Below are 16,075 nucleotides of genomic sequence, written 5' to 3' on the forward strand. Positions count from 1 at the left end.
GTCCGGCGGCGGGTGGCGGGGCCGCAGCCAGGTGCGCCCGCCCGGGGCCGCCGCTCCGCCAGCCCGCTCCGCTCCGCGCCCCTCCGCCCGCACCGGCGCCATGACCGTCACACGGCTCGACCAGGGCCAGCGCCACCGGCCGCGGATGGCCTTCTTGAAAAAGGTGAGGGCTGAGCGCCGCACCCTTCTGGGCATCAGCACCGGCGAGCGATGCGGTGCCTGGGGCAGCGCTGCCCGGTGCTCCGGGCGGGGGGACCCGTGCCCATAGCGTCCTGCACGGCCACGGCTTTCCGGGCTCCCTCTGGGGGCGTGGGGTCGAAGGGGTGGCAGCCCCATTCCCCGGGGTTTGAGGCTGTGACCTGTTGCAGAGCCCGGTGGGTCCCGGCTGGCTCCGGGCTGCAGGCTGAGGGGCACCGTGTGCTGGAGTCACAGAGGAAATAAAACTGTGATTTCGTTTATTTTTATAGCTTAGCCTCAGCTGAATTATTCTCCTGACACGTTTCCTCCCTCTCCCATCTTTTTCCCCAAAGACCCTCAAAACTGTGTCATTTCCCAGGGGAAAACCCATCATCTGCCAGGCCACCCAGTTCAGCTCTGGGCCGCGGTGGGTCCAGCACACGTGTTCCCAGTCCTTCCACCTGATGCCGCTTTGGGAGGATCTGTCATGGCCAACTGCCTGCTCTCTGCCTCTTTCCACTTACTCAGAAGCCAGCGTATTTGTGACCAGGAGCGTGTGAGGGAGTGGGAAGGTGTGTGCCTACGCTTTTGGATGTGATGCGTAATTTTGTAAAACATTCGGTGGTTTTTTTCCTGTAGCATTCATTCAAAAGTGTAGCCAGCTTCCGCATAATTGGTATCTGCAGATTTTAAAAAGCAGAGTGTTAAGCTAGCTTTTCTCCCACCCACCTCCCCTGCCTGTGGCTTATCCTGTTGAGTGGCATTAACTGAATTTCCAGTGACAAGTACAGCCAGGCAGTTGCTGTTCAAGTTGCAGTTAGCTCTCCTGCAACGCCTACGACCTGAGGAGGATTCTGGGGGGAGAAGGGAGGAAATTTGGGGCTGTTGAGTGCTAAGCTGTGAGCCTGGCAGTGTGCTTTTTAGGCTAGAGGAAATAAAGAAGGTATTTTCTTTGGTGCTATGCCTTTCAAGGTAAATTTGGCTGGGGAGCCCTGCCAAAGGAAATGCTCTGGGCCAGATTCTGCACTGAGTAGCAGCCTGTGGAGCTGCATGTGGGACGCAGAGGAGAAACTGTGTGCTTTGAGAAAACAACCTCCAGCAGCTGCGCTTCAGCTGCTCCGCAGGAGCGTAGCGGTCTGTGCAAGGTGCTCCAGGTTCCTCAGGTGGGAAGACTTGTTAAAATATAGAGAACTGCTGTCCCGGGCTGTGTGAGAGTGCACTACTCACAGTGCACTACTGTGAGCAACGAGAGGGTTTGAATAGTTCCAGGGCTTTGCAAGTCTGAGAGCTGTGAGCACGAGGAAAGGAAGCTCCCGGATGGTCAGCAGAAAGGCTTCGGCTCTCCTCTGCTTTCATTCCTCCTCTATTTTTTTCAGACCCCAGGGAAGGCGTGGATGGAGCCTGGGTGGTTACATGGCAGCACGGTCTGCGTGCCGACGGCTGATGGCCGTGTCCTCAGAGCTCCCCTGAAACACCGAGCACCTTTACTGGGTGCCTGTGGTGGAGCTGAGGGTGCTGGGCAGGCGTCCCGCGAGCGCCTGGCAGGCTGAGATCCGCAAGGACCTGAAATCCTAGAGAGAAGCTTTGTTAATTGCTTAAGTCTGTGCTCAGGCTTTGCCACCAGCTGGCACATAGGCTGTCACCGAGGGTTTGCACCAGCTGCAGGGAGGGATTCCTGCCCTGCTGTTGGGCCGCTGCCCCTGTTGTGCCTTTGCAGCTTCTCCACAGGTTGCGACCACAGCAATGCTGCCGTTGGACAGGGGGGAGGAAAAGGAGTTGCTTTGGTTGTGGCGGGCAGTGCCGTGTACTTGCTGTGGGATTCTTCTGCACGACTTGGGTGTAGAGCTTGGTCTTCATGGCCAAACCATGGGGGAATTGGGGAGTCCCTTCCAAGGCCCTGCAACGCCTGCTAGTCCATGAAATCCCCATGACTAATGCTTAGGTTGTTTGATTCTATTTTTTTCCCCCTCCTAAACTGTCTTGGTAGGAAGAACATTGGCACAAGAGTGTGTCAGGACAAGAAGGAAGCCTCTGAAATGCGTTTTGGCTGTACGTGCTTGGCCAGATGCTGGGAGAGCCTGAAAGAGCCCAAGCTGTGGGTGCCCGTGCCTGCCCCAGCAGCCGGGACGTGGCCTGCGCTGGGCATCAGCTGGCAGAGCGGGAGGCAGCGCCAGGCAGGGCTGTGCTGGGTGCTTTTCCCTGCTGTGCTACACGAGCTGCATCCTGACTCACAGCTCGTGGGCAGGGCTGATGGATGCTGCTTGCCTTTTCCTCTGCCTCCTCCTCACTCTGGTCCTCAGTGGCTCCTCCTGAGGCAGCACTGCAGCTGGGGAGGGACCAGCCTGGGGTCTGCTGCATGGCCGGGGGCTTCTCCAGCCTGGCCTCAGTTCTCTGGGCTTAGACTCTCTGGCAGCTGCAGGCACTCATCTGCCTCGTTTCTCAAGGGGTGTGAGCATCTGAATTGTGTTTTTGCTGGAAAGAGCTATCCATCGGACTCCTGCTCTCCGAGTGAGGCCCTGGACATGGCTGGAGCTGAGCCTTGGGCCAGACTCAGCCTTGTCCCGTCCTCCCTCTCCCTGTCCCAGCTGGGGAGATGGTGGTGCTATGGCATCTCTGCTGAGGGTCGCACCGAGTGTGGCGTGCTCCCGGGGGAGCTCCCGTGGGGCTGTGCTTTGGGTGGGTGTTGCTGCTGTGGGGGTTTAAGGAGGAGGCTCGGCCAGAGTGGTGACAGCAGGACAGCGAGGGGACAGGGAGGGGACAGGGAGCACGTGGAATGAGCCACAGCCCTCCCCAGTCACGGATTCACTTCCTTGGGGAGTGGTATCCCTGAGCACTGGGTGGGAATGGGCCTCCCCCTCTCAGCTTTAATTAAGAAAAAGAAGGATTGTTTTTCATTTCTTCTTTTTTTCTGATCATCCATGAATATGCAAAGCAGGATTATTAGTAGTAGACCTAGAAAACAACTGAATTAGCCTTCTGAGGCTGGAGTTGCAATGAATGTATTGCTACCTGGGAAATCAGAGCAGGGAGGGATGCTCTTTGCAGACCGTGCCAGGCAGTGAGGGGGGCGAGAACTGGGCAAATACTCAGGGTAGGGAAAGCAGCAGATGTTTAATTAGAGCACCAGGAGTGGGCACTCGGCTGAGAGTGGGAGCCTGCTGGGAAAATTTGTCTGTCTAACATCTGAAGCAAAGATGCCTCAGATCTGGCATGAGTTGGCACTGAGAGGGGCTGCACTCCTCACCTCGGGAGGGGTTTGCTGTGTCGTGTCAGGGTCTCGGCACCTGGAGCCTGAGGCCGCTGCGTGCGGATGCCCAGACCGTGGGGAGCTGGTGGGTGCCCAAAGGATAAAGCTCAGAGACACAAGGATGGGAAACACCCCTGGGGTAACTCACCCAGGCAATCCGTCAGCGGTCATCTGCCCCCAGTGCTTCCTCCCGTGGGACAGCATCCGTGCTGGATCCATGCTCCTTCTCCAGAGCCACGGGCACCTCATCAATCCCTCATCGTTTGTGGAGAGGACCCTCACCCTCCTCAGGGCTTCCCATGAGTTCCTGAAATGCTTTTTCTTATCATTTGTGAGTTTTGCTTTGCACTCGGGGAACCCGGCGACCTCTTGCAATCAGATGGGGGGCAGACAGTTTTCCTGTTGTCTCCTCTATGGCTTTTGGGGTGAAGTCACCTCCGTCAGAGATTCTGGTAGGTCTGAAGGAGACCTCGGTGGGACTCATGGCTGGCGGTGGCTCTGTGCTTGGTCTGAGCTCACCCCGGAGCCTGGCTCCTTCAGCAGTGCTCCTGCTGGTGTTCACCTCTCTGCTCGTCTCCACCCATCAACCAGCATCAGGAAGTGGCTTCTGGCTCTACAAAATTCAAACCAGACCGCGCTTCCCTGGCTGAAAGTGTGACAAAATGTGCTGGAGCCCTTAGCAATGCAAGCAAAGGGATTTTAGCCAGCCCTCCTGGCCTCCCGCTGGCAGGCTGGTGCTGAGAGCCACTCCTCATCGCCAGCAGCACAGCAGCAGCAGTCTTCCCTTAGGAGCAGGGGAAGAAACAGGCTGAGTTCTCCTCAGCGAAGTGCATGGTTTGCAGCCAGAGCAGCAGGCACCCCTCAGCAGCAGCTCCCTGGCTCATCTCACTTGTTTCTTTTTAATATATATTATTTCTCCGACGGCGAGAGGGAGCCCAGCGGGGCACAAACGTGACAAGAGTCTGGAGCTCTTTGCTTGCTGAAGAAAGGGAACATGCTGTGCTGAGAGGCTGTGTGGGTTTCTGAGCCAATTCCTCACTCTCGGCCAGTAAAGACCTGTCTCTCGAGCCCCCGGGGAGCGAATGGCAGCCCCATCCTGGGGCAGGGTGTGCTGTGCTGCAGGGAACAGGTCCTGCTGGGGCCTGGTGGGGCCTGCCCAGTGGTCGTGGCACTGGGGTACGGTGGTGATGAGCAGCACCGTGTTTGTCCCCAGTATCCCCGTGTGCTGACGTGGTTATGGAGAGAGTTAGTGACTTCCCCAAGATCACCCACATTTGCTTAGAGGGAACTGAATCTGGGTTTCCTAAATTAGTGCCCTGCCCGCTGGACTGTCCAGTCTCGTGCAGCCACACGAGCGTCCCTCCACGCCTGATCTTCAACTTCTTGAGGCTGAAACTGGGGGTTCAGTTAAAAGGTCTTAAAAAGTCTTCATATTTAATTGCTTTGGGTCTGGTTTTGCGATTTTGAAATCTTTTATATAAGTATTTATACAAGTATTTGTGTTAAATTCTACCAGCCTTCTCCATTTTAGTATTAATTTGACACTGGCTTTAAAAACAGTTGAAAATCCATTTTTGCTGTCAAGCCCAGAGTGCATCCTGTCACTACAGGCTTAAATCCTCACTGAACTTGGCAAGACTTGGGACCAAAGTCACTGTGGTGCCTGTGAAGACAATACCCTTCATTATGTGCGAGTGTCATCAAGTCACATTCGTTAAATCCTCTAATCCTAGTTAAAAAGCTACAGCCTCGCCCAAGACGAATGTGCAGAGAGATCAAATTGGTCCTGTTTGACCAGTTTTGATTTAACATCTCTGGAAGCAGAAGACAAAAAGAAGAGCATCTTCCACAAAGCCAGTGCTCTCACAGCACTCAGATATCAGAGGAGGGGGTGAGGAGAGTGCCCATCCTCACTGTTTGAGCAGAGGATCCTGAGTGCAAGCAGGAGGCTCCTGCACTTTTCGGGTGTGGTAGAAAGAAGTCAAATATAAGAGGAGGAAAATACCTTTGAAAATCTTCCTCTTAAAAAAAAAAAAAAAAAAAATAGCTAATTGGGAACCAGAAATAGAAGAAGTCTGGGGTGAGACTCATCCTCTGGAACATGCTCTGTTAAAAGCTCAGGCAGTGAGTCCATAAACGAGTCATCAGTGTCCCTCAGGAGCCAAAAGCAGGAGGTGCTGCCAGACGGGAGGGTGCCTTGCTCTGGATGGTGGGTCTCTGCCCCGACGCCGAGGGACAGAGCTTTGGTGCCACAGAGGGGGCTGAGACCCCAGGGGGGTAGGTGCAGCTGCCCACAGGAAGGGCTGGGGAGTCCCTTGGACACCTCCTTCCCCCGAGCTGGGCTGTGTTTCTGTGCCTGCAGCCTGCTTCCCCACATGTCAGTTCTGGTCCCCACTGTAATCAGCCCTTGGCCAGCTTTACAAAGCCTTGGCTCAGGTGGTGGCTCTGTTTTCTCAAACGATGGGCTGTTCTCATCTCCCCCAGGTTTGAGCTTCTTGCTCAGCCCCGCAGCGAAGCGGTGTGCTTTGCCTGTTGCTCTTCTAAGGTCCTGTCTGGTTATTATCTGCACACCAGAAACAGAACCTTTGCTCTTTGGACTTCAGCCAAAATATTGCTTATTTTCTTGGTGCGTGGTGCAATATCCACAAGTCTGTGCACAGCTGGGGTATTTGTGCAATAGAAACACAGATTTTATTTCCTCCCCCTTTTTTCTTTCTTATTGCCCAGCAAGTAGCCCACTGAGCCAGAGCAGAACATTTATGGGTAGCAGAGGGATTTTTTTATATTTTAGCTCAGCTCCCACGGAGTGGTTACATCCTGTCCCTGGTCTCCTACCTCTGGTTGTGCGTGTGTCTCCTGTAGGAGAGAGTGACACTGTGTGACACTGTGAGTCAGTGCGAGAGCTGACATGGCTTGGAGGTGGCAGCTCTGATGGAAAAGGGGAGGTTTGGAGAGGACTGTGGTCACTGCATCCGTTCCTGTGGCACATTCCCACTGGGATGCTGCCCAGAGCTGTGGTGGTGCCGGGGCTCCCTCCTCCCCACTCCTGTAACATGTCCCTGCCGTGCGTTGCAGATTGAAGCACTTATGATGGAGATGCAGAATCCAGACAAGGGCATCAAGATGCAGACACAGAGGGTGATGATCACGAACATCCCACATGCTGTGGCAGGTAAGAGCTGGTGGGGAAGGGACTGGGCCAAGGAATTTGATCAAAGAAAAGTGGTGTGTGGACTCCATGACCCCCCAGGGTCACCACTGCCTGGCTGCATACTGGAGCCTGTGTCCCCATTAAATACTTGCAGTACATCCTTTGAGACTTACCTGCTCCCACTTGGGTCTCATTTCAGTCCTGGCTCTCTGAATCAGAAACACAAAGACTGATAATCACCCACTTTTAGCTGTCTCATGTGAGTTTCACTCCTTACTTTCCCTGAGCATAGAGGTGAGTAGGTGCTTCAGCCTCCCGACCTGTCGCAATCCCAGTGAGGCTGGATCACAAATAAAGATGAATATTAAAATCTGATTAAAATAGGCAGCCTGGAGTCAGACTGAAAGATGGTACTTCAGAAATGAGTAATAAACAATTAGTCTCCCTTTTGATGTTTTCTGCTAATAATCATTTTCCTTCAGTACACAGGAAAACAACAAAACACTCAGCCCACTTCTCTGCCCCCAAATGACAGCTTTTCCTCCTTCAAGCAGGCTGAAGAAGCAGCAGGCGGGGAGCTGTGCCGTGTCGTGTGTGGCATTGCAGCAGCTCTTAGTGCAGGCTCCTTTCACAGGGTACTGTCGGTACCTCTGCTCCCCTGCTCTCCACAAAAGCTCTTGTGAGGCATCCTCCACTATAAATATTCACACAGACTCTACCAAAGTTTCCTGCTCCTGCTTTGGTCTTTCTGCAACACTTTGAAATCCAGAACAAGAACTCCCACTGAAACCAGTGAGCTTGCTCCAGGCAACTCGGCAGACAACTTGGCCAAATAGATTAATTTTTCCCCACTGTATTTGCAAAGCTCAGTAGGCTCTGGGTGGTGTTTGCCCCATTTATTTTTTTTTAAATGAGGAAGCAGAGATGAAGTCACTTGCCCATGGGTACAGTCAGTCAGTGGAAGGGTAAGGAGAACTTGGCTGGCATCTAGAGCTGGTTCTTGGCAGCACCCTCTGTGCATCATGTCCTGCTTCACACAGCTGTTCTGAGCTGAATTTGGGGAGTGCTCTGTGCCTGCAGAGGAGCTGGCCCGGCCTCTCCGGGCTGTTGGTGAACAGTTAAGGCAGTGCTGCAGAAGAGGTTCCCCTGTGCTGAATGTGACGTGCCCCCAGGTTCAGTGCAGGGGGAACAAGTACTTCTCGTGATGTCTGGCCAATGTAAAATGCCACTTCCTAAAAGTCCATGGGTGAATGATGTGGAGGGAAGATGCCCACTGACGCTTACCCTCCTTGCGTGCTGTAAGCATTATTCTGGTTCCTTAACCAGAATTGCGACAAGTTCCCTCTTGCATAAGTTACAGATTCTAGTCAGCTTCTGATGGGCAAGTGAGTTCCAGTCTCCTTGCATGGCTGTCATCACTCTAGACTTTAATATTTTTAGAGCTGCACAAGTTGCTTATATCCCCATTGGCTTCTGGGTGCTGCAAAAGAGACTGATCGTGTTTACTAAAGGAATGGTGATGACATTAGAGCAGTGGACACAGACCCAGTGAGGAGAGCTTGGCTCTTCACGTGCAGGAAGCTAACTGGTTAAATTCAGTGTCAGTAAAATGGTTTACAACAGAAAAGGCAAATAAACCTCCACGTTAAATGCGCACCTTTAGGGGAAAATGCTTTCAGAGAGAGCTGTCTAGAAATGAGTGATGAGATAATCCTTTAATTTCATCTATTTCAGGAAGCAGGCAGTAGGATAAGAGCTCTGAGCCCCTATTAGAAAGTTAAGTCATCACTGCAATGTCAAGAAAGGTCAACACCTCAATCTGCAACCCTAGGGGATGTCTGGAGGAAAAGAGCAATAATTGATGAGGGAATGAGTGCGTTTTTGCCCCATTTAAATGGAAGTTCATGCAATATGCTCCCCAGAACATAAAACTAAAACTGCTGGAGGCTCATGCTGACTGTGGGTGTGACTGGTCGCACTCCAACAAAAGAACTGGGAGAGATTAATTGTTTGTGAATGTAGAAATCTTGTTTCCCTTTGATATGTCCTGTGACCACCACAGCCTGGGTCTGACAGTCCAACATCCCTTCTGCACTGAAAGTGGTGTCTCTTAAAGGGCTGGAGAAGACTGGTCACTGGTCTCTTACTGAAACTGAGACAGGGCCCTGCTCTGTGAGTCTGGAGATACTTTGCACTGAATCTTTCCAGATAAGATGGTGCAAAGCAAGGGGCACTTCACCTTCCCCAGGCGCTGCATCGCCTAAGTCCTTTCTAAGCCAGTGATGAGGGTTTAAGTGTTGCCCAGGCCACGTGTGCTTTGCTGTGCCTCCCTGAGGTCACCGCCTGCCTCGGGCACCCTCTCCTAGGGACTGATGCTTGGTCAGGAGAAAGCCTGAATGGCAGCGTGGCCGGGAGAGACCCACAGTGGGTTTTATCTCCGCTTCTCTTGCACGGAGCGTTTGAATGCACGTTTGCAAGAAGGGGGCTGTGCCCTCGCTGAGATGCAGGGCACAGGGAGGGGTGATGGAGAAAGCTCCTTTTGGGCCATGGATTTTGGCACACTCCTGATTTCAAGCACCTGACGTTTTCTTTGCTTTGCAGGTAATGATATATGGCAGTGGATTCTCCAGCGCTTGCAGATCACTGAGGAAGGTGAGTATTTGTATGTAATAATTGAGGCTTTTCAGCTTTGAGTTGTAAAACTTTAAGGTCTCCATAGACAAAACCTCTTTGATGAATTCTTCTCTCTGTAGCAGCAGCTCACTTTTAAACCCCAGTGCAGTGTTTCTGTGCAATCAAAACGCCTGCCTTCTCCATTTTCAGAGGCGCTGCACCTGGGGGACCTGTTTGTCAAATATGGGTACATCTACCCTCTTCAGGAGCCAAAGAATCTCACCCTTAAGACTGACGGCAGCCTGTACAGGTTTCAAGTGAGTTCCATCTTCTCTAAAGCCACTGACAAGGAGTTCAGCACTGGTTTTACAGTCAGCTGGGGCAATTCCCTAGGGTATAGCATGCAGGAGAAAGGAGGAAAGGATGTGCAGAGAAGCCTCAGGCCAGTTCCCCCTGTCTGTGTGTCAGATTGAAGTTCACAGGCAAACTGTGATACTTCCTTCAACTAAATTCGTGTACTCGTTCAACTGCAAAATAGCTGTGCTTTCTTCCAAATGTGTGTTCCCTTCCAGTTCTTAAAGTAGCAAATGGAACTGCTGGTTGAAAATAGAATGACCTGGGGAGACTGAGTAATGAATATACAAAAAGCAGAGTAGTGACAGGATGTTGTCAAGGTTCATGGTGGGCGTGTTTCCACTGCGATGGGAAATGAGGATACCCTCGTTGGTACTTTGAGTGAGGAGTCTGGTTCCCACATGGTGCCAGCTGGGGCTCCAGCACCCCGGGCTGAGTGCTCAGGCAGCAGGGAGGGGTTGGCCATGGTTGTGGATTTGCCACTGGCCATCTGCTGACCCCGAGTCTCCTGCTGGAGCTGGAGCTGGGCTCTCCACCCTGGTGGGTGACACCCAGCTGTGGGGAGCTGGGCTGTGAGTGCAGCAGAGAACTTTCCTCTCCCTGCGCTGCGGGTGCTGCTGTGCGCCTCTTCCCATCAGTTCATGGCTACTGGGCACTAACCAAAGGCTTGTTTTTCTGCAGACCCCCTATTTCTGGCCCGCGCAGAGCTGGCCTGCTGATGACACAGACTATGGTAAGTGACAGTGTTGTACGTGTTTGGGAGGACTCGTGCAAGCCCTCGTGATTGTGCACACAGTCCTGCACGGTGTTTGCTGTTCATCGTATCGAGCTGTGTGTCCTCATACCATGACCAGCCCTTGCATTTCCTTTCACGCTGTTTTGTGAATAATTCTCAGTAATGCTGAACTGAGGGAAGGCTCTGGGTGTTACCACCTTGTGGTGGTCTCCAAAGAAAGCGCTTAAGTTTCTCTTAGGTTCCACTAAATCCATCGACTGGAACACATCTGAGAGACTGCTGGGCAGGGAGACATTAAACACAAGGTTCAATTTCCCTGAGTAGTTAAGTGTGTTCCTGGATCAGAGCCCAAGACTGTCTTCCTGCAGATTTGGATCAAGCCCTGCCATCAGAGATAGTTTGTTCTTTATATAATGCACAGTGGCTCCCACTATTTCCTGATGGCTCTTTCCATGTCAATCTTCTGTTGCCTTTATAAGGCTTTTTATTATAGGGCTGGTCATCAAAGTTGGGCTGATTGGCTTGGTTTGTTCCTGTGGGCTGTGCAGCTCACAGACTGACTTGTTTATACCAAGATTGTCCTCTGTGACTTATCTACATTATGCTGTAGGTCTTCTGGAGAAATTAAAAGCGCCCATTTTTAGATTCGAATAGAATTTGGAACAAAACATTGGCCCATGTTTGGAAAACGTGGAGGTGGAGGTCAAACTCTGAATCATAGGATGGTTGGGGTTGGAAGGGACCTTAAAAGATCATCTAGTTCCAACCCCCTGCCGTGGGCAGGGACACCTCTGAAGAACCTCAACATCTGAAAGATTTGGTCCATAATCCTTTGACGGGTGAGCCCCTGGTGAGCTCCCAGGGGAGGGGGCACAGCTGGCAGAAGGCACACGCTGCTCCCGGCCTGGGCACCGGCTCCTCAGGTGTCAGTGACAAAGTGAAAGCACCAAGTTCATTGTTCTTCAGTGAGCTTTTGTGAGCTTGGAGCTCGTGCCTGGGAAGATGCTGTAACAAAGATTCCTGTGTTTGTCCCGTGGGTAAATTTTTAATTATTCTTGATTTGTTGGTCTAAGTATAACTGACTGCTTAATTGCTTCTCCTTCCACAGCAATTTACCTAGCAAAGAAGAACATTAAGAGGAAAGGGATTTTAGAGGAATATGAAAAGGTAAGGAGTTGTTGTACTTGCTCCATTGTGAGCCCCTCGTTTGCTGTAGCTTCAGCCCTGTCACTAATGGGTGCAGCGTGGCAAAAGTCACCTCTTCGATTGACACCTTACTCCAGCAGTGTCAAAAGCCAGGATTTTGGAAGTGAAAAAGTGGCCAATACTGGAAAATACTCTGAAGTCGATGATGATTTTAGTGGGGATGATTGCTCTCCTTGCAGTGGTATTTTGAATTGTTGCAATTCATGTAATTATGTTCAGTGGAGTCCGGATTCCTTGGCTGGGTTGCCCTGGCCCAGCTGAGCTATGGAGAGACAAGAGATCCCTGCCATGGGAGCGCCTGGTCCACAATTTTCACACTAACTGCTTTTTTTAATTTTTATTCCAGGAACATTACAACATGCTCAATCAAAAAATAAACTACAAGTGGGATTTTGTTATTATGCAGGCCAAAGAGCAGTACAAGTGAGTTGTCTTCTGTTCCCTTATTTGCATCGCTGGGGAGGGCATGAGGAGGCAGAGCCTCGCTGTCTCGGTATACACTTAAATTACAGTTTGAAAACATAAACTGGAGCTTTGCAATAACTTGCAAGTGCCCCTCAAGATTGTGAAACAAACCTGCCTTTCCGATCAGCTCGGGGTTCCTCCATCTGAGGAGGAAATGTAGTTCCTTTGCACTCGTGGGTGAGGATGTCAGTGGGTGTGTAATGACTGGGCACCCGCTGCACCCCCCTTTCTCTCCCCGCCCGGCATTTCTCCACCAAAGACTCGACTGGGTTTGTGAGAGCGAGAGCAGAGGCGGGGGTGGGTGCCCTTCCTGCCGGCAGTGCCTCTTGGCAAATGGTTCTGCACATGTGTAAGAGCAAGGGGAGGTTTAGCTTTTGCACCTGAAGAAGCCGAGGGCTGATGCTGCAGCGTGAGAGCCCCTGTTAGAGACAGCTTCTTGTAGCTCAGGGTGGTCTGTGAGCATTTGTGGATCAGGCCGCTGGACTTAGGACCTCTTCTTGTTCTGGGTCAGTTATTGCTTGCGCGTGTCTTACAGCTGAACCGAACGGCCTGAGTCAAGCAGCAGTAAATGTTCCCAGCAGGAACTTCTGGGGAAAACTCTGAAGCGCATACTTAGGCTCCCAGCCAGAATGACATGGCTTGAGGAGCTGAATCCTTCAGATTCCCAGGAAAGTGAACATGAGATGGGATTGCTCCTTTGGAGATAGGATCTTTCCTACTTCTGTGTATTCCTTTTACCTTCTACGGCAGGCACTGCCTCTGCTGCTCGGCAGCGCTTCTGTCTGCGCTGGGACGGTGGCCAAGTCGTCAGAATACAGCTCATCAGATAACTGTCTCATTAAACACGAGACTGTTGTTCTTGTAAATTGAGGTCAGACTTGGGCTAAGAGATGCCAAATGCAGTTTTCAAGTTAGATACCGAGACTGTGTCTGAACGAGCAGATTAAACACGTCTGAGGCTGTTTGATGGTGCTGCTGGGGCAGACTGGTGCAGAGCAGCCCGCATCCACCCCGGTAACCACAGCGGGGTGGCCACATGCAAATGCTCCGTTGCCCATGCTGAGTCCCAGATTGTGCCCAGGAGTTGTCTGGGAAAGAATTAGTTGGTCCAAGCCCAAACCATGCTGGTGCTTCTTCTATTTAATAGCAGAGGTGATTTGGGTTTTGGTGCCTGGGAACGCTGCTTGGTACCGTTTCCAAATCATTTTTGTGAGAAATACCCCCCTTTAGTGGGAGACGTGGCGGGGTGTATCTGTGTGGCAGTCCTCAGAGAGCGCCCGGGGACATGGGAGATGGATCAACATGAGGCAGCAGGACTGACCGCAAGTAGCATAAAACTCCACCAAAGGGCTGTCTGTCTAATCAAAAGAGGATGTGTCTGCTCCCAGCTGAGCTCAGGAAGATGATGATTTCTCAAAAGCTACAGTCATGTGTGGCCATGTGAGCAGCCTGAGCTGAAGGCCAGAGTTAGCCGGGGTGAGACGTGGTCAGGAGGCTGCATCCAAGGGCAGGCTGGAGGTGTGCCCCCTTCCTCATCCCACTGGCTTTGGGAGAGCAAAACTCCTGTGTTCCCCTGGCAGAGTTAAATCCTGTTCTTGGCTTTGCAGGGCAGGGAAGGAGCGGAAGAAAGCGGATAGGTACGCCCTGGACTGCCAGGAGAGAGCCTACTGGCTTGTGAACCGAACTCCCGTAAGTAGGGGGTGGTGGCCTGTGGTCTCCTCATACATTTGTGTGAACCACAAACTTCAAAAGAAATGAGTTTTGAAGCTGTTGATGTTTCTCGTTCGTGACAGCCCGGCATGCTGGACGTCCTCGAGTATGGAATAGACCGCGTAACGGATCCCAATGAAAATAAGGTAAACCAGGTGAGACTGGTTTTTGTTTCACACTGGATTTGTTTGGGAGGACCCAGTGTCCCTGGGACTGTGGGTCTTTGGGCACCGCGCGCTGAGCGACACAGCTCAATGGTGACAGCCAAACAGGCCAGAAGTTGAAGCTGTCTCATTGTCCAGGGGGTGGGGACCTCAAAATAGGCTTTGGCAGCATCTTCTGGCTTTAAAATACTTTGTCAGCTGTCTTGCCACACCAGTCAGTGAGTGTTTAGCTACAGGATGTGTTTTCTCTGCTGGTGAAGCCGAGTTAAGGAATCCTCTACCTCCACATGCTTGTTGCTGCCTTCTTATTAGTGCTGAATGAACTCTGCCTGGGGTAGGGGCTCAGAGAAAAGATCCAGGTTTAAAGTAAAATGACAGAATACCCCCCAAATGGTAACGTGTGGCAAGAAAATGGAGAAGCTGGTGTAGGAGACACAATACGTTGCGTTAGAATGCATATTGTATAGTTGGAGTGTAAAGAAATGGTATGAACAGAGACTGTGGAGGCTGTAACTGGGTGGGACTGGTGCCACTGGAGTCCACAGTCAGACACGTACAGTCAGAGGCCGAGGAGCTGGAGCTGCTCTTCTCCCTCTCCCTCAGTCCTTGTAAGCGGTTTTGCATTTGTGCACTTAATGGTGTTCATTTAAAAGCGAAGTCAAAGTGTCTCCCAGCAATTAAATGCAAATGTTCCTGTGATCACACTCGCTGTATTCCCACAACTTCTCATTTTTGTAACAGCCTTTAAACATCTCAACAGCCAGAGGCAGGATAATTGCTTTGGCCAACTGTGTTCTGTTGCCATAGAGACTGAAAATGAGCAAAATGTAGGGTTGGGTTGTATTTTATTTTTTCTTGCTGTAAGTAGCAACTGCCGAAAGCCTTTTTTTTTTTTGTCTTTAAAGAGAAAAAGAGTGGAGGGAAGGGAGAGGGATGGAAAAGAGCAGTAAGCCAACTTCCCACCCACGGTTTTACAGCTGACATGGAAGGAGATTTTAAGTTTGCAAACGGCCTGAAAGCCCGTAGCCGCCTGCCAGCTGCGTGGTAGCACAGAGGAAGGAAACTGAGGGATCTCTGTTCAGTTCCCACCCTGGACATGAGAGAGATGGTCGCTTCCTCCCATCAGCAGAGACTCCGAGGAGGGCATGAGCCAAAGGACACCAGCTTTGAGGTGACTTCACAGCTTTTCTCCTTTAAGCTGATCTCTGAGCTATGCCTCCTCTCTGGAGCCTGAGCTGAAGAGGGAAGGTTCTTCTTGCTCCTCTTTTTGCTTTTGAGAGAACGACTGACCACACAGGAGGCAGCCCAAAGCCCACGCAGAGCCACCTTTGGACTGGCAGCTGCTTTTTTTTTTTATTATTTTCTGCAGGCTTCTCTCACAGACCCCTGTGGCTCAGCAGCCTTTGGTGAGTGGAAAGGATGGCCCAAGCTCTGCTGGTAAATGCTGAGCTGGACTGGGCTTTGTTGGCCATATCTTACCCTGCTGAAGGCAGTGCAGGGTTTTATCGATGTTTTCTGTGGGCCCAGCCTCTGGCTCTGGCAGAGGTGAAATGAGAGCAGAAAGTGAGTGCATGAATCCAGCACCTGTTTATTTGATCTGTGTCTCCGTTCCCGCTCAGTCTATCTTCACTTGGTTGGCCAATTAGTCTTCTTCTATCTGGGCAGCTGGGAAAGAAAATATTCCCGGTGATAATTAATTTCTGACATCAGAGTGATTTCTTTGAGGCTGATATTGGCAGGAATATCTCTCTCACTTGCCTCAGACCCTTTGGTGGGCTGCTGCCTCCCTCATTGATATGTCCTCTGGGGATAAACAGCTGCTCAGCCAAACATCAGGCTCCTTTGAGAGGGACTTTCATTGCTGACCCATGGGCATCCCTCTCCCTTCGAATGAGTCAGGAGTTGGGCAGGAGGAGTAGGCAGAGGCAGCCGTCCATTGAACAGCTAATTAAGGGATGCTTTAGCCTTTTGTTACCCGGGATGGAGCCTCAGTGCTCAGTGAGTTACCAGGCAACTGCCAGAGCCCGCTGACTCCTGCAGGTACTCACTCAGCTTTTGTAACCAGAGAGTCCTTCCAAAAGGTGCTTTAGCTTAGCCAAAAATCACTGCGCCTGGTTCAGGGAGTACTGAATGAAACGCCCTGCCTTGGTGTACACAGCAAACCAGCCAGCAATCATCACAGTCATTGCTGGCCTTGAATTTCGTGAGACTCTATCAGTTTGGCTGCCTGATAAATGTATAACTTGTGCTGC

The 16,075-nt window shown here is 51.5% G+C and overlaps 1 protein-coding gene across 5 annotated transcripts in view; it reads left to right on the forward strand.

The window, feature by feature from the left end:
- Positions 1 to 8: 8 nt before the first annotated feature.
- RGS9 (regulator of G-protein signaling 9) overlaps positions 9 to 16,075 on the forward strand; it is a 31,636-nt gene continuing 15,569 nt past the window's right edge. For 3 of the 5 annotated variants that reach the window (XR_001413202.1, XM_014952268.1, XM_014952270.1), the window contains exons 1-9: positions 9 to 163; positions 6,500 to 6,596; positions 9,177 to 9,227; positions 9,399 to 9,505; positions 10,224 to 10,275; positions 11,387 to 11,445; positions 11,831 to 11,907; positions 13,557 to 13,638; positions 13,743 to 13,805. Coding sequence is in view for 3 of the 5 variants with exons in the window: in XM_014952268.1 (XP_014807754.1) it covers positions 101 to 163; positions 6,500 to 6,596; positions 9,177 to 9,227; positions 9,399 to 9,505; positions 10,224 to 10,275; positions 11,387 to 11,445; positions 11,831 to 11,907; positions 13,557 to 13,638; positions 13,743 to 13,805 (651 nt within the window). In the remaining 2 variants the exon portion in view is untranslated. Of the gene's footprint in view, positions 164 to 611; positions 750 to 6,499; positions 6,597 to 9,176; positions 9,228 to 9,398; positions 9,506 to 10,223; positions 10,276 to 11,386; positions 11,446 to 11,830; positions 11,908 to 13,556; positions 13,639 to 13,742; positions 13,806 to 14,932; positions 14,995 to 16,075 lie in introns of those variants that run through there. The other 2 variants (XM_014952269.1, XM_014952271.1) reach the window with 2 other exon arrangements.

The sequence above is a fragment of the Calidris pugnax genome, unplaced genomic scaffold, assembly GCF_001431845.1.
Source record: "Calidris pugnax isolate Ruff unplaced genomic scaffold, ASM143184v1 scaffold206, whole genome shotgun sequence".
In the NCBI taxonomy this organism is placed as follows: Eukaryota; Metazoa; Chordata; class Aves; order Charadriiformes; family Scolopacidae; genus Calidris; species Calidris pugnax.